Genomic DNA, 20,499 nt, shown 5'->3' on the forward strand with positions numbered 1-20,499 from the left:
CCCGGGGGTGGGATAAGGATTAGGAACCACCTTGTGTGTCCCATCAAAAGATTGACCATCAGAGTCTCATCGGGTCCGGAAGATCCACACGAGAGTCGGCAGCACGCTGCAAGCAAGTTTAAACAAAAAAGGACGAGAAGGAAAAGAAGTAACCCAAGATCAAAGATGGGTAAGCGTCAAGCTTTCGTGCATTTGCGAGCAACCCCCGAAGCCCGTGCCCCCCTCTTCGTTCTCCTCCATCTCCTCTTTCCCCAAGCTTGTCAACCCGGCGGATCGGGTGCAACGGTCATCCAGCCCCGTGGGATGTGATCAGCCCGTGGGGACCATAAGAGTTGCTTCTTCCCCATGGGAGACGTGGGATGATATTTGGCCAGACCATCGTCCGTCCCTTCGTCTCATCTTCACCACCCCGCGTTCTCCTCTCCCTCTCTCTCTGCTTCTCTCTCTCCCTTCCCTTCTTGCTTGGCGTTGTCAACTCTCACCTATTCCATCATCAAAAACTCAAACGTTCTGCTTTCGTCGTCATCCTGCCTTGACAGTATCCCTCCGTTATCGCGGTGTTTCTAATGTCCATCGTGGTTCACACAGCGGAATCGGTGTCTGAGTCTTCGTCGTCCGTCGGCAAGCAACACATTCCAGTCTTCAAGTCCGAGATGGGAGGCGAAGAGACGCACGAGGAGCACGCCGCGGGCACCATGACGCCTCCCAATGAGGAAGAGCTGTGGTGGTCCCGCGTGCGCGAGAACCTCCAAGACGGCTTCTCCGAGTTCTTCGGCACCATGGTCCTCATCATGTTCGGCGACGGCGTCGTCGCCCAGGTCGTGCTCAGTAATTCGACAAAGGGTGACTACCAGAGTATCTCCTGGGGTTGGGGGTAAGTTCTCGCAGACTGATGTTCATTACACGGGCATATCTTTCATCGTGACTTCATCGATGAGAGAGCGCGCCATTGATGTCACAGCATGTACTGACATCTCCCCAGACTGGGCGTCATGCTGGGCGTCTACGTCGGCAAGAAATCCGGCGGCCACCTCAACCCGGCAGTGACACTCGCCAACTGCGTGTACCGCGGCATGCCCTGGCGCAAGTTCCCCATCTACTTCATCGGCCAGCTCCTCGGCGCCATGGCCGCCGCCTTCATCCTCTACGGCAACTACATGTCCGCCATCGACAACTTCGAGGGCAAGGGCATCCGCACCGTCTCCGGCCCCAACGCCACCGCCGGCATCTTCTGCACATACCCGGCCGAGTTCATGACGCGCACCGGCATGTTCTTCTCCGAGTTCATCTGCTCGAGCCTGCTCCAGCTCGTCATCTTCGCCCTCGCCGATCCGGCGAACGGTGCCGCGGGGCCCTTCATGCCCTTGGCTCTCTTCTTCCTCATCTTCGGCATCGGCGCCTGCTGGGGCTGGGAGACCGGATACGCCATCAACCTCGCTCGTGACTTTGGCCCCCGCCTGGTTTCGTACATTGTCGGATACGGTCCTGAGGTGTGGTCCGCCGGTGGATACTATTTCTGGGTACGTTGCTGTCGTTGCCCCCATCCTCCCCTATCTCTTTTTTTTTTCTTTTTCTTGCCCTGCTTGTCGTGTGCCTCGGTTCGTCTCCGTATTTTCCCTGCCTCGGAGATGGGCGTTCGGTCTTGCGTTGTTTCCGTTGCGTGGCGAGAATCCCGAGATCCATCCACCACCAAAGTCCCTTTTCTCTCCGTGGAAAAGTCCCGTGACTAACGATAGACGTCGAATTTAGATCCCCATGGTCGCCCCCTTCTTCGGCACCCTCTTCGGAGGCTTCCTGTACGACGTCTTCCTCTACACGGGCGAGAGCCCCATCAACAGCCCCTACTTTGGCCTCAAGCGCCTCTTCCAGCCCCGTCGTGAAGTCTGGTCCAACACGTATAACAGCAAGGTATAAACATGCTGCTTCTTGCGTTGTGTCGTTTGACACTCAACTCGAGTGCGACTACGTCCCTGGGTCTTGAGAAAGAGGAACACGGTATGAAGTGTCCCCAGAGATTCATGAGAATGAGACAGTAAGGGAAAAGATGAAAGAGAAGATCGGGAGCAATGATACCATGAGAGAAACAGAGGATGAGAGAGAGAGGGACAATCCAGGCATTTGGGCTCCCATTGGGAAGTGAGAGGTTCCTTCACCGCTCGTCGGAACAAAACGAAAAAAACGAACAAAAACCTCACGGTCGAAAGAAAAAAGCGACGTTGATGAATTGGCTTTTTGTTTTTGCTTGCTTGGATGTCGAGAGTCAAGTGTCAGTTTCTTGTTGGACAAGCGAAACTATTCTGCTGGGTTGAATGGGCGCGGGCGTGTTTGGAGGCGGAATGAGCGGTGTCGATCTTTTTCTGCGGTGTTGATGTGGGTTGAGTTGAGGCTTGTCGCTGCTATCGGGTTCGCTCGCAGCATGAAGTATGAGAGAGAGGAAAGAATTGATCAATCACAATACCATTTCAAGTTCAAACAAATGTATGCTGTTGCAAGACGTGAGAAGAGAAGAGATCAAAAGCCATTCACGTCAAAAACAAAACCACGGACGAGGCGAGACGAGATGAGGCGCGCGCCCGACTACGGATGTTGCAGTCAATTAGTACTGTCAGGCGTCAACGAGGACCCTGAATCGCCCTGTTTTTGCAAGCCCTGCGATTTTGGTTCGCTGAAAGATTGTCACGACGCCCCGAGGTGCGGGCCATGTCTGGCGCCCTGGGAATTCTTCCGTCGTGTCGGCGATTTTAGCCAGGAAAATAATTACGGGGTCCCCCAACCTGCCCCAACAGATTGGGGAAGGAAAGCAGAAGCCACCCACTGGGCTGGGCCTGGAGAAAGACAGCGAGCCATGCTGCCGGAATGGCTTTCCAGATGCAATGACAGGGCAAGGGGCTTGAGGTTCTGGAATGGTCTTGCAGCTGGAACTTGTCCAGAGGTCCAATAGTCTGGCAATTGCATGGGGGCCGCAGATGACGGCCTCCACGACTCACGAATGAAGGCCTTGAGATTGTTCTCCGGTAGCATTGATTGCGCATGCAAATCCAGTTTGAGTGCATCGTGGCTTGCGGGGCCCCGTCCGTCTGTAGCCGATGATGGCTGCTTTGGACTCCTGCTCACCCAGCCAGCTTAACCTGCGCGTATGATTGCTCGAGTTGGCAGTAGACGGTGGATCTGGCAGCAGACGGACGAGGGGGTTCGCGAAGACTTGGGCCTATAGCTCCGATGGCTTCGCTCGGAGGCATGGCTGCACGATTCGGAGGCGCGTCCGGCGGTTGACGGTCACCGACGAGTCTTCCGGCGCCAAGCTGTTGGCATTGGAGATCGGACGGACTGGCCAGGTGTCAAGCTTCGTGGAGAAGTGGTGGGTGTTGCGCAATCGATGTAAGAAAAACGGGCAGAGTTGGCGCTAGCTTGTCCGCCTGAACTCCTCTCTGTCCAAGCAGGTGCGGGAGAGGACGCGGATTGGACGGGTGGCGACGAAGGTGATATCGAAGCCACTTCAGACGCATCCCACGAACACGTCCTGGTTCGATGAGGGCATTGTCGCGGATGACCAGAGAGTTTGGGTGGAATCAGGGCAGTGTTCCATGCCACGCTGTCCGAGTTGCTGTCAGTGTCTGTTCTGCGTGTTAGTCAACGATGTCCCGACTGTGTATAGCAACCTCGAATCGACAATGGTCGACGTCCAGGAATCTGGGGGTTCCCCAAGGTTCGCGGGGTCTGACTCAATGGACCAGCGTGCCAGCGGTCTTAGTCAGAGTGCAACGAATCGACGAACGCTGCACATCGCAAAGATTAGGTTGCGTATTTGGAGTAGGTTTGGGGTGCCCGCGGGGTAGCATGGCGCTGTCAGACAGACTAGTGCCCAGCAGCCAACGAAATGGTGGCATGCTGGCAGCTCGTCATGGGCCGTGGACCTGGCATTGGTGCCGATTACTCAGATTGATAGGTCTCGGGGATGAGAAGCAATCAGCAGCCGTGGGGCGCAGCAATGTCCGAGTTTCGAAACATTGCTTGAATGTGCAGTGAACGGTAGTTCTGAGTACACGGCTGAGTGCTGTCTTGCGTGTAAGTCGATGGGCGAGGGGGATGGCGTGTATTTCGAGTGTCGAGCAGCTGCAGCGAAACCCAGGCAAACCGGGAAGCCTGGGACACGAAGCATCATTCGCCATCCCAATGATTGCATCGTGATCATTTGCAAGGCCGGCGGTGGGCTCTTTGGGGCCGTTTCCACCGTGGCCAGCTTATGTTCCTTCGTCCACTTTTCCACGCGTTGCACAGCGCAGCGGCCCGGGATGTTCGGCGACGGTCGAGGTACTTTGCGGCGTAGATGGAGTCGGGGTGCGGTAAAAAGTGGCGGCGACGGACGGCGGGTGTGCGTGCTGACGGCTGCTGAATGTGCGTTGTGGTGTGGTGTGGCAGGCGTTGCACACAGCGATGTTCCCTACCATCCAGCACCTGATGGGGGAAGTTGGCCGTGTGTACGTACAGGTACTGTACACCGTCGAAGTAGCGCTACTCGTGCCCGGATCTCGGCCGATGGAAGTGGGCAAGGTGCGGGAATAGCTGGGTCATGGGAAACGACTCGGTAGGCTGAAGCAGGTTCTGGCGTACTTGGCGACATGTCGTTCGTGTTGGATGGTATGGACGGCGAAAGAAGCCATGGCTTTGGGACGCCCAAGACGACGGATGGTTCGAGCCCTTTTTGCCGTCCATCTCGGGAGCCAAAAACGGTCCGCATTAGGAGGCATGCCGCTCTTCTTAAGACGAGCTTCGGCGTTTGTGTAATCGGGCCTGAAGTTCTGGACGGCGACGGGACCCAGAGTAATCAGGCCTGGGACGGCCTCAGTCTCGCGAGGGATAAGACGAAGGGTGCCAAATGGCGTGGCGCTGAGTGGGCAAACATCCCACGATGGAGACGAGAGAGGAGACGCAGATTTGGGCGGCCCGAATTGAAGATTGTGCAAGCGTGGCTGCTTGGCCGCATAGGCGTGTGTAAGATCCAGCAGGCAGGTCGATTTCTGCGCGTGGTGAGGGAGGGACGGGAAGAGAATACCGAGGGGTAGCGAGTTGGAGAAGGGTGGCTGAAGTGAGGAGTAGTTGGACGGAGTCGATTGAGTGGTTGCAATCGGAGTAGAGAGGGGGCAGAGGGGAGAGGTGGAGGAGGAGAAGGAAAGGGTCGAGACAGGGGACGGGATCCTAATGGAACCGGGCCCCCACTTCCACCTTCCCCATCGCAGTGTGGACTCGGAGGGTTTCGCCGATCATTGCGAGACGGACCCACTCTTTCTTTTCTGCAGCAATTTTTCTGTGTTCTTTCTTTTTTTTAGCCTCTGACTCGGCAGGCAGGACCGAAACGACCGAGACAGGGATGTTCGTCTCAAGAGTGCCGACTCATCACCGAAAGCACCCAATCTCGGGGCTCAAACACCGAGGTGCATGACGACCCCTGGATGACATTTGAGGCTCTGACTGGAAACACCACACGGATGGGATGGCACCGCAACGCTTGCAACGCCTGCCAATGCCAACGCCCATCACCCCGGGGCCCCGACACATTTCGTGCCTTTCCCCATTTTCATTTCCACTTCTCCATCTCCATGGACGAACAAGCGGGTCGCTGCCTTGCCTCTTCCATGGTCGTGGTCCGCCGCCGAAGAGTCAGTCACCCACTGGGCCACTGATGGGTGAAGTCACTCTTTGTTCGGTCTGAGCTCGGTGCCAGTGCCACGTTTATGCCACCCATGATGTCAGACCCGTCAAGTACCAGTCTGGAGCTCGAGTAAGGTCCGCAGAGGAGAGAGAGAGCTATCTGCTGCTGGTGCAATGACGGCCTCAGCATTGGCAAAGCAATGACAGTGTGCAATGCCACCACTACCACCACCACCAGCAAGACGGTGCGTCGCAGTGACTCGGGAATGCGATGTGAGGCAGGGTCAGCAGGAGCACGGACGAGGCCTTGACTGACAGACCAGCGACCACAGATTCGACCGGCCTGACACCACGTGGGGGTAGCTGGAGGTGGTGAATGCGAGTGACCCCAAGTGCTGCTATTTGCGTAAGGAAGGACGGACTGAGACGAGTACCTACCTAGCCAAAGGTAGCCAAAAGTGACCACCCTTGAGCTCCCGTCCGGATTCCCACATAGAGCAACGACGCGATCTCCGATTGATCCCCCCCTCCCCTCCATCCGCCGGCCCTTCCCACTTAACCTCTTGTTTTTTTCTTCCCTCATTCTCTGTGCATGCATCTGTTTGCCCTGCCCAGACCAACGGAAAATTCTTAGCAGCGCCGAACGGAACCATTCCTGGTCCTCCTCGGGGTGTCATTCCACGAATCGAAGCCCAAAGTTGCGGGTGAGGCGGCCCAGCCCGAACCTCTCCTCTACCTAGACCGATCTACGCTACCTATACCTATGCCTATACATCCTCATTCACCTTGCTGGTCCTGACCCTCTTAAGCTGAGCCCGTGGCGCCTTTTCTCTTTCCCTATTATTTCCTCTTCCCTTCCCTTCTCAACCAGGAACACCACCTGTCGCATCCCAAGCAACAAACACAACATCACCAACGTAGAGAAGACGCCGCGACTCCCACCTGTCACTGGGAAAGTCGCCCTTCTCCAACCGCCGCCCTCTCGGTCCTTCTGGACACTTCGGCCCAACACTCCCCCGAGAGCATACGAAGTCAAAAAAAAGACGTTACAAAACCTTGGGAGCATGGCTTCGCGCTTCTCCCGCCTGGCGAAGCCCATCGCCGCCGCCACCGTTGTCGCAACCGGTGGTGTCGTCGGCTTCGCGGCCTTCTCCAACCGCACCTCACACACCGTCGACAAGCCCCTCGTCGAGCTCAAGCGCGACGCCCAGGGCCGCATCGTTCCGCCGTCTTTCCCCTCCGTCAAGGACCGCGAGGCCCAGCTCGCCGACCTGCGCGCCCACGCCTCCGACTCCGCCGAGTATGACCTGCTCGTCATCGGCGGCGGCGCTACCGGCACCGGCATCGCCCTGGACGCTGTCACCCGCGGCCTCAAGGTCGCCCTCGTCGAGCGCGACGACTGGTCCGCCGGCACCTCTTCCAAGAGCACCAAGCTCGTCCACGGCGGCGTCCGCTACCTCGAGAAGGCCATCCTGAACCTCGACTACGCCCAGTGGCAGCTCGTCAAGGAGGCTCTCCACGAGCGCAAGACCTTCCTCACCGTCGCCCCCCACCTGTCCTCGTCTCTGCCCATCGTCCTCCCCGTCCAGGATTGGTACTGGGCCCCCTACGCCTGGGTCGGCACCAAGATGTACGACCTGCTCGCCGGTTCCCAGGGCCTCGAGAGCTCCTACTTCATGTCCAAGTCCAAGGCCCTCGAGGCCTTCCCCCTGCTCCGTAAGGAAGGCCTCTTTGGCGCCCTCGCCTACTACGACGGCCAGCACAACGACTCCCGCATGAACGTCTCCCTCGCCCTCACCGCAGCCCTGTACGGCGCCACCGTCGCCAACCACGTCGAAGTCACCTCTCTGGAAAAGAACGCCAACGGCAAGATCTGCGGCGCAAAGGTCCGCGATGTCCTGAACCCCGCCTCCGAGTCCTTCACCGTCCGCGCCAAGGGCGTCATCAACGCTACCGGTCCCTTCGCCGACGCCATCGAGCGCATGGACAACCCCAACCACAAGTCCATCGTCGCTCCCGCTTCTGGCGCCCACATCATGCTCCCTGGAAACATCTGCCCCAACGGTATCGGTCTGCTGCAAACCTCGTCCGACGGTCGCGTCATCTTCGTTCTCCCCTGGCAGGGTGCCACCCTCGCCGGAACCACTGATACCGCATGTGCCGTCGAGAAGGAGCCCATCGCGCAAGACAAGGACATCGATTTTATCCTGTCCGAGGTCAACAAGATGATCACTCCCGAGTCTGCTCTGTCCCGTTCTGATGTTATGGCTGCCTGGTCTGGTAAGTTGCGTCCTAAAACCTCCGCATCTCACCAAACACCACTAACACACCACAGGAATCCGCCCCCTGGTCAAAGACCCTAAGGCCAAGAACACCGAATCCCTCGTTCGCTCCCACCTCGTCACCGTCTCCGACTCCGGCCTCCTCACCTGCGCCGGCGGCAAGTGGACTACCTACCGCCAAATGGCCCAGGACGCCGTCGACGAAGCCATCTCCGCCTTCAACCTCAAGCCCCAGTCCGGCCTGGTCCTCCCCGACATCTCCGGCGCCGGCCTGCCTGGCCTCACCACTACCGGCTCCTGCATCACCACCCGCGTGCCCCTCCTCGGCGCCCACGGCTTCTCCACCCAGCTCACCGGCCACCTCATCTCGCACTTCTCCCTCGACCCGGACGTCGCGCACCACCTCGCCACCAACTACGGCGACCGCGCCTGGTCCGTCGCCGCCGTCTCCGCCGCCCGCATCCTCCCCGAGTTCCCCTTCGTCGAGGGCGAGATCCGCCACGGCGTCCGCGCCGAGCAGGCCATGACCGCCACCGACCTCATCTCCCGCCGCACCCGCCTCGCCTTCCTCGACGCCGAGTCCGCCCTCCGCGCCCTGCCCCGCGTCATCGACGTCATGGCCGAGGAGCTCGCCTGGTCTGACGCCCGCAAGGCCGCCGAGTGGTCCGAGACCGTCCGCTTCCTGCAGTCCATGGGCCTGTCCCAGGACAAGCTCGGCGTCACCCGCGACGACGTGCTGAAGAGCAGCGGCGGGGGCGGTGCCAAGGCCCTCCCTGCTCCTTCCAAGCCCCAGGCCGCTGCTGCCTCTTCCGGCGGCATCAAGGTCGGCCTAGGCGAGATCCAGGCCGGCGGTGCGCTGGCGAGGAACGCTACCTCCCAGGCATAAGCATGAGAGCGTATGCGTGTAGTGTGTGTATGTATGGATGGAGTGTATCTGAAGCATTCGCAGACGGTGCGGCTAGAACGGCCCCGAGCTGCGTGTGTGCTTGCTTTTGCTTTTGAACTTTTCTGGATCCCGGGATACCTAGATAGACGGGTATGGCGTCTTGGTGGGCATTTGGAGAGCACGTGTACGATTTCCCAATTATTCCTTTTCCTTTTTATTGTTTGATGTATGCATGAGCATGGCGGCGGCAGCACTAGAAAGCCTTCCCTCGAATATGAGCGATAGACTTGCGTGCGTGAGTTAGCATAGATGGCTTTGGCCACGGAATACCAAGACATGATTACATATGCCAACATTGTTACTTGAATCGATTGTTTGATTGTAGACCGCGCCTCAAAGACAAGAGCTTGCCCATGTCTACCGATATGATTCATCTAGAATATCCGCATACCTTCCGGCGCCCTGATTTTATTCTGCTCTCCAGCACATCTACTCTACTTCATGGCCAAACCTCCTCATTAAAGCCACATCCTCACTTGCCCTCCTTCGGCAACACCCTCCACTGATCCGCAACCTTCAGCCCGAAACCTTCCGCGATGTCACACCCGCCCCGGCCCCACTTCATCTCGAAGATCTTGCGCCCCGCGCCGACGAGCACCTCGAACGCCTCCGCGAAGCCTTCCGCGTTGTAGTAGTACGGCTCGCCCTCGCCGCCGCGCTGGCTCTTCTGCCACGAGTTGCGGTTGTGGTCGTTGCCGCCTCTGTACTTGTAGTTCGTCATCTCCAGCACGACGGCGACCACCGAGCGGAAGTACTCCCGCGCGCCGGCCTCTGCTTCGAGATCGTCGGCCTGCGGCTTGGAGGCCGCGTTGTCGCGAGAGGCGGCTTTCATCTGCTCCTCTACCTTTTTCTTCTTCTCCCCTTCTTCCTTCTTCTTCTTCTCTTCTTCGGCCTTCTTCTTTTCCTCTGCAGCCTTCTTGGCCTTTGCCTCTTGTTCCTTCTTCACGTCCGCGGGGTTCGGCGGGTTCGGGTCCACCCACTCGGCCTTCGCCCCCGGCACGCGGAACAGCACGCCCAGATCCCGCAGGTGCGTCGACACGTCGTTGACGATGCCCACGCGGCGGTGCTTCATCGTCCACCCGTCCATCGTCAGCCGCGCGTTCATGTCGCAGTCGGTCGCGTAGTAGGGGATCAGGGAGTCCCACCCGCCGATGGCGTCCATGGCTGCGCGGTTGACGAGCGTGAGGTGGTCGTATTGGTACCACCGGAACGCCCACTTCTCTTTGCGTTCTAGCGTCGTGTTGAGGTCGCGCAGGCAGTTCTCGTAGATGGTGCGGTACCCCTTCTCGCCCGCCGCGGGCGGGTTCATGACCTCCTCGCGCTCGGCGTCCGAGTAGAACTCCCAGGGGCGGTCGCCGGGCCGGTGGGTGTCGTCGCGCCCGTCCTCGGCGGAGAAGACGACGACATCCTGGTGGGAGTAGAAGTAGTACGGCCAGTTGTTCGCGTGCGCGGTGTGGAGGAACATATTTTGCATCTGCGAGAAGGAGAGCAGCGCGGGCGCCTGGACGACGTTCACCCCCAACCGGGAGAGGGTGGTGTGGTTGAGGTAGAAGGGGTTCTGCAGCGAGAGCTTGCCTCGCGCGTTGGCAATCTGCACGCCCGTGTTCTCGAGGACGTGGATCGAGGAGGGCGGCCAGCCGGCGGCGATATAGCTTGCCACGCATTGGAGGAGGATAGGCCACTGGCGGGTGAAGCCAATGAAGAGCGGCGGCATGGCCTCGAGGCCGTATTCCTTGTGGACATCCTTCCGGGGCCGGTTGTGCGCGGGGACCGGGGGCGGCGGGGAGGCGGTGTTGGCGAGGAGCGGGAAGGGGTCGATTACGGGCGGCGGGGTGTATGTCGGCGCGGGCTTGTAGCGCGGCGTCTCGGCTGGTTTTGAGGATTTGCTGCCGTCGCCGGAGGACGATCTGAAGAGGGAGTCGGTGGTGGTGATGCTCTCGCGGAAGCGGACGAGGACGAGGACGAGGGCGAAGAGGAAGACGGCGGGGAGGATGTTTCGGAGGCGGGAGTTGAGGGCGATCATTGTCGCGGGTTTTCGGGGGGGTGATTTGCTGGGTTGGAATCCTTCAGCGCATGGGAAGCAGCAGGAGATCTTCGTCGGCGCTGGGTCGACGGTGCGGTGGAGGGGGAGGGGGAGACATTGCGGCCGGAGAGGATGCCACGAGGCGAGGCAGCGGAAGGTGTTGTCTCTTTTGTTGGTCCGTTCGAGGCGGCGTGCCGTGTGTGTCGTGTCGTGTCGCACTGCGGGAGGGAGATAGTCGGTCGTACGTCTTACGCCTCCCCGAATCTGGGGTGGGATCATGCAGCTTCCTTGTTGCTGGCGCGGGTGGGTGTGGAAACGCACGCGAAAATGCGGCTCGCCGACATGGTAGTTTGCGCCAGGCTGAGGCAGCTGTTCGGGAAACTTTTACAGGAGGGGTTTAGCGCGCTTTCGGGGGCCGTTTGACGGCACGCCCAGCTTGTTAGGCGTCCCGCTTTTCGGGCGACCAATTGAGATGCCTTAAAGCTTGACGATCGGAGCACGGCAGCGGTGCTGGACCGGGGTGTGCCTGCGTCCGGCCTGGGAGCCCGTTTGATGCAGGGGCAGGGGATTCGCGTTGCGTACGCAAGCTTTTATTTCATGGATGAACGTCATAATTTGACACATTCTGGCACAGGTTGGACGTGAGGCGTTTTGTGTCCTCTAAAATATTCATTGTCGAAGTCGCAGAGGATGAACAAAGTTGGCTGGTTAAGCTTGAGCTGGTTTCACGGCTTCAAGCTGCGTGACGTTGTCATACGCGCCCGGGATGTCGACTTTGTGTATCTATCATCAGTGCAGCCATGGAGAAATGACAAACTGTCTGTTTTTCCTGTGCTAAAGCGACTATTTTGCTTGATCAGATACTGGCTTTAATAAGGACGATAACAAGGGACGACGACGATAACAGTGATAATAATAGTAACGATAACAGCGATTACAACGGTAACGATGATAGCGAGCACAGAGAAGAAGTAGTTGCTCGGGCTAGTACAGGGAAAATAGGCGGTCTCAACAATAAATCAGAATTTTTGTCCGCTGTCTCGAGAGGCAATCAAATGAACGTAGTGAGAGCCTCCAAGAAGACTGAGTAATCAGTTTAGACTTCGTGCGCCACAAAGAGGGACTCAATGTCTCTCAAGGTGCTCTGAAGACATGATGTACTCAACAAGCTCTGCCAGGCGATCACTGGTTTAAGCAAATCATCTCCATTCACCCCTTTGGTCATTCATCTCAGAAGCTCAGAACCTAATCCAACATCCGCAAGCAACACACGGCTGAGATTACTGATCATGGACAAGCAACTAAATGACGTCTTACCGGTCCACGACGGCAATCGAGGCGATGAAATGCCGGAGCCTAGGAACAAGCCAAGACCCAATGGCATCCTCGGCGTTGTCTACGACATTGGCCGAAGTCGATTGCCGTAAGAAGCCTTTACACGGTGAATTGAAGCCTGACGGAGATCGTTGACAGGGGACAGCATCATCTTTATTTTCAAAACACTAGCTTTGCTCGATGCCATTTTTACAAAATTCAAGGTCGAAGACGAAGTTCTTATCAAATTGCTGGTTCTCGAGGGCTTGTTAGGGGCATGGATGGTCGCTATGGCTTATGCGGGGGTATTCAGCGATTTTACGAAGGGCATGTCTAGTCTCCAGAAAAAGCAGCTGTTTATGGGCGTGTGAGGAGCAAGATGGAGAGATGAGCGAACTCAGAGATAGCGGTGGTCATGCTGCTAATACTGGGTTCTCAGAACTGTCCTCGGCTGGAACAGGCTCCAAGGCACCGGGAGTCCCAAGATAAATAATTATGACGTTTGGAAAGCAGTCGCCTGATATTTCAGTGTGAAGCTTGAAGTCTGTCATTATATTGCAAGGTTGTTCATGCCAAGGGATGTGGTGGAGATTTAGAACAGAGACTGCATTCTTGAGGCTCACTTCTATTCGGCTTTTTTCGACATCCTCGGCGCTTTTAGGCCTTGCTAAAATCTCTTCGTCCCTCACTGAAGGTCATTCTATGGTTGAAGTAGGAGACCATCTCTCTGTTACCTATGCTTAGCAAGAACTTTGATGTTTGCATTTTACTCAGCAAAGGTGGCCAGCTGACCTCCCAGGCAAAAGCAACTTAGCTACTCTCCAACTCCTCAAGTTCCACACGATCCATGAGAGACTGGACTTGCTCAAACGTAGCCTGTCGTTGATCAGCTAAGATTCAACGGATCAGAGACAAAGCACTGGACTGGAGTCAACGTCTGATTTGGACACATCCCGGGGCGTTACGAGGTGACAGGCTGGGCAACCCTGCACATTCTCTCTCACGTCTTCTCTCTAGTATTCTTTCGTACTTCCGAGGCATGCTAACACGAAAAAAGCCTTGAGTAGTGATCTTAGATTCTTTGCAAGGTTGCAAATGAACCCCAAACGAAAATAGAGTCTTAGGTTCAAATCCACCGACAAAGACCTTTTGTCACGGTCTATGGACCGGTGTTCGGCCTTCGGCAAGACCCTCAGCCACGACTCATTGGACCCACCAAATCCAATGGCGCATTTGCTAGAAGGTTCTAGGAATATCGACAAGGTCAATGGCAAGGTTATAAGAATGCCCAGGAAATAGGGAGGATACGGTTCTGTTTCCTGTTCTTCAAGAAGATTTATTGTACTCGTAGTAGTAGGCTAGACCAATGGCATCGACCTTGTCCTAGACCCTTACACCTTTACCTAAACCACATTCCAAGATGCAATAAATCTGTTGTGAATCGCACCAAAAAAGAAAAGAAAAAACATTTAATGGGATACCATAAGATCGCTTTCTCTATTTTGGAGAACCCATTGCAGTAGCTTTTCCCTCCGTATTCCAGTACATTCAGTCATCTTCCGGGTATGCTCCTGGAAGGTGGAGAGGCGGATTCTCGGTTAGCTCCCAGAAGTCTCCCACAAACTCCTCGACATCAGCGTCCCAGATCAGTTCCCAATCTTGAGGGCGAGAGCCAAAAGTAAACGACATCAGTCGTGGACCATACAACCACTTACGGTCTCCCGGCAGTATCATACTCAGCTTCCACCAGCGCGTGCAGCTTCTATGGCTAGATTCATAGATCGCTAGCTGGTGCCTTCCATATTCTGACAAGTCATGACCTGAGGCATGGACGTCCTCAAGCCAAGATATCATGGTCCGAGTTAATTGACGCTTTTTCAAGCGTATATTACTAGTTGATTCGTGTCGCAAGCCCGGATGATCAATCCTGTTTTGCAGGCCGTCTAAAAAAAGACTTGATGCAGATGAGGCTGAGCTCTCTGATGGTTGCCACACTAGCTCATCCATCGAGATATCCGTCAGAAGCCATACTGCGAGCTCTTTCCAATCTCTAAAGTCTGTCACGTCAGCCTCTCTGTCCGACCATCTGTTGCTGTCTGGACCGAGTCGTCTAGATGCGAGGTAGAAATATTCGCTAGTGAAGTTGGCAAGTCTTGCCGCCCATGTACCTTTCAGTATGCTTTCTCTGAAAAACTGTGGGCTGACGTTTTTGTTGCGACAGAGTCTGAGAAAAAGCTGAGGGTTCGTCTGTTCCCAGAATAGGGTTCGAAACAGTTCAAAAATCGAAACTTCGCCGTTGACAGCATTTCTCTCCCCAACAAAAAGTGAGAGTAGTCCAGGAACTGTCCAAACGTAGTGGCAGACATAAACAAGGCCTAGAGCCTGGACATTTTCAAGACTGAACAACTTGTCGCTGAGAGTTCCCAGAAGCCCAAGTTCAGCTACAAACTTGAACCAGTGCAAAACGCCATCGTCTTGATGGCGATCCGCTTGAATCCAAGTGTATTCAATAGTTTCCAGCAGGCCCGACCCTTCGATGTGAAAGCCCATAGTTACGAGGCTTCTGGCAACACTAAAGTTGCTTTCTCGCAAGGCAATCTGTATGTTCATTTGATCATCAGCTTCCAAGTGTGATTTACATCGCGGTACCACTGTTCAACTAAGGAGCAACATACATCCAAGAGAGAATGACCAAATTCGTTGCGATCTAGTATGGACGCTCGACCACTAGTCAAATGCTCTGCGACTTCAGGCCACGAGCCTTGTCTGACAAGGTCGAAAATTCGATCGCCTTTCGGACGGGTAGTCCAAGGTCTGATTGACGCGTTCCACCCCATTGGGCTACTGTATGCTTCAAAGTCCCAGGCTCTTCCAGACAGGCACCATGGGAGTTCAACCCGCACTTGAAGAACTTCTCTACGTCAGGAACAAATTCTTTTCATTGGAAACGTACGCACTGACCTTGTGCTGTCGGTTTTCCGGGATGCTTTGAAATCTGGTAGGTGTAACCGCCCAACAAGCGTCGCTGGCGCCACGCGATCGGCTTTGGCTTCTGCCTCCTCTGACGTCTTCCTCCTTGGACTAGGTCGTTAAAGTTTGATTCCTCAACTAGGTCTTCTACCATGCGGTCGTCGTAATTGGTTGGGTCTCCTTCAAGCCGATCGGGCTGGACATTGTCTACGGTTTGTAGCAGCAAATGAGACTGAACCAGGGACCTAAATAGCACTATTAGCATCGTGGATACACCTAGTACTTCTTTGAACTCACAAAAGCTGACCAATTTTGTCGTCCGTATTTCTGTGAAGGCTAATAGACTGCAAATGCAAGGCTTGAGACTCCCTCTGTGAGTGCAAGTTATGCACATTGAAGAAAAACGAAAGTGTCCGGGAGATGCTGTCCAATTCTGATCGAAATCGTTGGATCAGAGTCTTGCTCAACATTGCCTTCAGCTTCGTCAAGTTCCTCTTCCCCCTTTTCGCTGTCACAATACGTTGGTTCAAATCCGCAGCCAATAGGTGAAGCTTCCCAGACACCTCCTTGTAGTTATGCATGAGTAGTAGAGCCGTATCGGTAGATGGGTTTTGAGCCTGATTGATGAAGACTGCCTCGGCCTCTTCCAGCATCGGTTTCAAATGCGTGAGATCATTCATCAGTCGATTGATCTCTTCAGGGACATCTTGTGCCTCATCCCAAAGCTTTTTTGTCGTGAGTACGCTTTTCGCGAAGATTTCTGCCAAGGCGACTGCACTCGACACGGCGCCGAGCACCTCCATGTTGATTGAATTGAGTTATTTCCTGGCCTGGCCTCTCGTGGCACGATCCAATGGGTGGAAGGGGTGACGCCGGAGCCTAGAGTCTGGGAATATTATCATGTCTCACAAGAAAGAAAATCAGGAGCGGCTTTCTCCGGGAAACAAGGGAGTTCAGAATCTTTAAAATGCTGCCTAATGCCAAGGGCATAACTTGTGTTGGTCCATCTGCCATCTGAGCCACCTCACGTGTGCAGGATCTGCCCAATCATTTCGCCCTTTATTACCCACCAGGGCGCTTAGCATCTTATTCCTGCAAGATGAGATGGGTCCTCTCTGGGTTTGAAGGCTGTGGTTCTGCCTCGCGAAAAGCCGTTATAAACAGGCGAACCAATCAGGAAACATAGGGTGTATCTACGTTACCGTCAGGCGATGTAGCCCGTTCAAGTTCCATGTCGGGAATGCATGCATTTATGATCCAGTGAGTCTGACATCCCGCATGTAGGGCCAAGGTCTCCCTTAACATGCATCTTTTAGGAAGCCAAAGGGCACATTGAACTCAGTAAATCGGAGAAGTGGTACATCCCGACGATCTTCCGCTTGGGCTTAACCGACAAAGAGCTGTGATGTCAATCATGCTATTCTTCTGATGGGCGGACGCGGTGGACTTTCGAATGTTAAGATAACGTCAAGTCTTTTCTATAATCTTGATTTGGTCGATGAATATTGGAGAGCATTGATTTATCGTTGAGATTCAGCGCCTTGTTGGGATATTGCGTGGGGCAATGTATTCGCTGCTAAGATCTCCAGCGAAAAAAAGCGAGTCTAGTAGGTGTCACTGCGTTCTTCCCAAGCAAAATAACGATTGCGGAATGATTGGACAATTATTGTACCCGTGATGTTCTCTGCGAGCTTGGCTATCCGGACGGATGCTTTTAGCTAACCAGGGCAAAGAACCACTTATTATCTATCTGGACTTGTTTATCATGGTAACATCTAGTTTCTTAGTATTCTTGTTGTCGTATCATTTTCTATGAAAACTGCTGCTGCTGGTGTTATCGTTATTGTGGTCGTCAACGTTACATGTAATAACATCGACCATGTCGTTGGTATAAAATCATCACGATCCGCCCGGATAGCCAGAATGATTCCGCTCAAATGATAAGCAACGTCTCTAGTACTATCTTAGTTGTTATGGTCTGAGATCGCAGACGTTGGAGATGATAAACACTCTTCGAAAGGTTTCCGGAAGAGTGAAAACGTTCTCGTAGACGCTTCTGTAATGAATAAGATACCTCACTGTTACCATCTCTTTATAATCTCATGGGTCATATACACCGAGGGGGTCACTATCAAAACGCTTATGAGGGAGAAAGTATTTTTTTTTACCTCGGCCTGACGCCATCGCGACTCTATGACAATTCACGTCATCTCACCTCCTTGGTATTAGCATGATCGACCGGTTCCATCCGCTGCGCTCTTCACTGAGGTGCTTGTGTGACATGTTATACCCGCTCAAGCGGCGGTCTCCCATGTGACATGTAACCGCAACGCCTCTCTTCGCACTGGAACTGCCCCCGCCACCAGCTGTATCCCTCACCGGGTCACGGAACATCCCGCGCCAAGATCGCCATGGAAGCTGATCGATCACCTCAAGTACCGAGACATGCGCATTTTAGTGGCCCCTTCGATTGCCAATGTGCCAAGGCCCAACGCCTAAAACATCTACGCAAGAGGCTGGACGCGAATACCTTGAGCTCCATTTTCACTGGCAAAAGGTCTGGAGCTGAACAGCATGATGGGCGACTGAAGTTGAGATTTAGTTTAGACTGGTATTACTAGGGCGCCAACGCGAAGAGCTGAACGTCCGGCGCCCGCTTTAGCACCTCGTGGAGATGTTAGCTAGTGATCTTCGAAAACTCAAGCTCTACCTTAGCGGCCGCCTCCTCCACATGAGGAGCCACCTACGCAAACGTTTCGAACAGCTAAACGCCTTGCTGTGTCCGGTGCCTTTAGCCGAAAGGTGGATTGATACCCGAGTGGCTAATATGGCCGGCCTTTTTTGGCGGGTAGTAGGTAGGGGATCAATGTCTTGGTTTCGTGGGGAAGTCTGTTGATCCCACGTTCAGCTGTCATTCTTCCACAGCCACAAGACGATCATCAAGTCGCCTGGGCCTACTGTGCGAAAACAAGAGATCGTGCTTAACGGCGAGAAGTACTGGACCAACGTGCGAGACCAACCATCCTCATGTATTCTAAGAGCAGTCTAGGCCATCCCGGGCTACACCTAGTGGGAAGTGGCTTTTGGAGTAGAGGCATTATTGATTAGACGCCGTTCCGGAGCAATGAGGAAGAGCGTAGTACGGTAAAAGTACAGCCCTCTTGGGACTTTATTGCGCCGGACTTTTGCGGCATGTGCATTCTGTATGGGATGCTCACCACGACCAGCTTCTATACAAACATAGTCTCGACAGATCAAGCCTGCTTCACTCAACACTGACTACAAAATTATTGTCTATCGACAGAATTTTGAGGGAAGATTGAACAAACCCAACCGCGCAGTATGTCTACTACTTCTATCATCACCAAGACGCCCAGCTTCGCGTACATGAACGCCACACCGGCGTTGTTTTGTGTGCCAGGCGACCCGGTTTACCCAATAATTTCCCCTGAAGGAATCGACACCATTGTACAATGGCCCCGGGGCTCACAGCTCAGCTATTCGATCATACCGCGAAAAGAGAGCAAGACACCCGAGTTTGCGATCGACATTGTCAAAGAAGCTATAAACGAGTGGTTTAGTGAGCTTGGGAAAACGCTTGAAATGAGAGAGGCTCGCGCTGGCGAGCTCGCAGACATTCGCATATCATTTCGGACCGACATGCCAAGTTGGAGCTGCATCGGGGCCGTGGCAGCTGATAGTATTCCCTCACAGATGGAGCCTACGATGAACTTCAACTTTGGGGGATGGAAGAGCTCCAAGGCTGTGTACTCGCACGCCTCTATCAAGAGACTCGCTCTTCATCTTTTTGGTCACGCTCTTGGGCTGTGAGTAAAGCCTCCTTATTGAATAAAGAAATTAACAGCAGAATTGCGCAACTATGCAGTGAACTGACACAGCGTTCTAGGCCTCATGCCAAGCTGAATCAGTGGCCATTATCATGGAAGGAGGTCGAACTTGAACGGGAGTGCGATACGTTCAACGCTGAACTGCTCCGTGACGCCAAAGGATGTGACCAGCTACCGGACCCCGAGTCGATCATGCATTATGATGTCCCAGCTCGACTAGTCAACAGCACGACTGAGATACGACAAGGCAATTGTTTCATAGATCAAGAGGCTCGAGGTCTCGTGCAGTCTTTATACCCCAAGGTCTTGGAGGCTGCGTTCTTTCAATGCGATACATCCGACTTCTCGAAAGATTCCATCGCCAAACACTTCTTCCGCACATCTTGTACCGCCAACATCGTGACTGGCATTCGCAAAGTGGACATGGGTATCAATGCCAACTTTCGCCTCAAGTCCGAGGTTTCCAACGTCGACAGCGTTGGGTACACAGTCAATATGGGAACTTGGGACGAGACATGCCTGAACGCAGCAATTTGCAACGTTCTTTCCTTCAAACCGGCGGATGAAAGAGTTCAGACTGGGAGTGCCAGATGGGACAGTCTGACTGGAGGAAACGAGCGATGGACCCGACAGACTTTTGGGAAAGCTTTCAATCAGACCCCGAATGTCGTTGTCTTCATTAGTGCATTTGACACTGAAGAGAGCAAGGTCGTGCGCATCGACGTGGCGCCTTCGGACATTGATAAGAACGGTTTTACAGTCCATCTGAAGACCTGGAATGGTTAGTCTCTCCTCTTCCCCGTTCTCCTTTTGTCTGGACAGCCCCTAAAACATCTGTATTGGTGCCGATATATTACATTTTCAATCCGAAGGCTAACTTCCGCTTCTCAGATTCCAATATCTACAACATAACGGCCTCTTGGGTTGCACACGAGCCAGATGAGTGGTCTATCCGCTCCGGCCCTCTCGACATCGCATTCGATCAACGCCAGACAAAGGATGTGAAACTCACGAGCGATTATACCTTCCCAATGAAGGAGAAACCTGCTCAACTCTTCTATGCTTTTTCGCATATTGATGTGGAGCCCGACAGAAATCTCCAAGTAGATTTATATGCGACCTGTGACGAGAAGAGGGTGTACGCAGAGTTCAACACCTGGGATAACGAGCAAGGCTTTTTCCAGTGCAAGGGGTGTTATATTGCTCTTGCTCAGGTGTAGGGTCGTGCAGGAGGTCTTGTCGATGATTCCCTTCATAACTCTCTTTTTACTGTTTCTCCTGATATTTATCAAATTCGTGCCAGAACTCCACTGTAATGTGAATAGTTCAGCAGAGTAGATGCCACCGCAATTCGAATACGTCTTTCGGGCGGGGATTCCGCAGCAAGATAGGCGGAAGAGGATAGTTCTTGCTAACGTGGATAATATCTATCACGGCGGCTACATACCATCTTTCCCCTTCCAGGCG

The 20,499-nt window shown here is 54.4% G+C and overlaps 5 protein-coding genes across 5 annotated transcripts; 3 read left to right on the top strand and 2 right to left on the bottom strand.

Annotated features, from left to right (window-relative positions):
- Nucleotides 1–165: 165 nt before the first annotated feature.
- On the top strand, nucleotides 166–1,914 carry AQP7 (Aquaporin-7; the record flags this gene model as incomplete). Its single annotated transcript, XM_032037506.1, has 4 exons — nucleotides 166–169; nucleotides 589–874; nucleotides 983–1,520; nucleotides 1,750–1,914. The coding sequence occupies 4 exons, from the start codon at nucleotides 166–168 to the stop codon at nucleotides 1,912–1,914; spliced, it is 993 nt and encodes a 330-aa protein (XP_031883532.1).
- Nucleotides 1,915–6,713: 4,799 nt separating this feature from the next.
- On the top strand, nucleotides 6,714–8,817 carry CGGC5_v009115 (Glycerol-3-phosphate dehydrogenase; the record flags this gene model as incomplete). The annotated part of the gene is made up of 2 exons (XM_032037505.1): nucleotides 6,714–7,929; nucleotides 7,985–8,817. The coding sequence occupies 2 exons, from the start codon at nucleotides 6,714–6,716 to the stop codon at nucleotides 8,815–8,817; spliced, it is 2,049 nt and encodes a 682-aa protein (XP_031883739.1).
- Nucleotides 8,818–9,349: 532 nt separating this feature from the next.
- On the bottom strand, nucleotides 9,350–10,900 carry CGGC5_v009116 (uncharacterized protein; the record flags this gene model as incomplete). The annotated part of the gene is made up of 1 exon (XM_032037504.1): nucleotides 9,350–10,900. One exon carries the CDS (start codon nucleotides 10,898–10,900, stop codon nucleotides 9,350–9,352), a length of 1,551 nt encoding a protein of 516 aa, XP_031883740.1.
- Nucleotides 10,901–14,232: 3,332 nt separating this feature from the next.
- Nucleotides 14,233–15,987, bottom strand: CGGC5_v009117 (uncharacterized protein; the record flags this gene model as incomplete). Its single annotated transcript, XM_032037503.1, has 5 exons — nucleotides 14,233–14,264; nucleotides 14,383–14,812; nucleotides 14,890–15,125; nucleotides 15,176–15,429; nucleotides 15,482–15,987. The coding sequence occupies 5 exons, from the start codon at nucleotides 15,985–15,987 to the stop codon at nucleotides 14,233–14,235; spliced, it is 1,458 nt and encodes a 485-aa protein (XP_031883737.1).
- A 2,923-nt stretch (nucleotides 15,988–18,910) lies between these two features.
- Nucleotides 18,911–20,252, top strand: YAT7 (ATP synthase subunits region ORF 7; the record flags this gene model as incomplete). The annotated part of the gene is made up of 3 exons (XM_032037502.2): nucleotides 18,911–19,011; nucleotides 19,092–19,813; nucleotides 19,924–20,252. 3 exons carry the CDS (start codon nucleotides 18,911–18,913, stop codon nucleotides 20,250–20,252), a joined length of 1,152 nt encoding a protein of 383 aa, XP_031883738.2.
- Nucleotides 20,253–20,499: the final 247 nt, after the last annotated feature.

Source organism: Colletotrichum fructicola (genome assembly GCF_000319635.2).
Source record: "Colletotrichum fructicola Nara gc5 chromosome Unknown KSG_Nara_v1_contig05, whole genome shotgun sequence".
In the NCBI taxonomy this organism is placed as follows: Eukaryota; Fungi; Ascomycota; class Sordariomycetes; order Glomerellales; family Glomerellaceae; genus Colletotrichum; species Colletotrichum fructicola.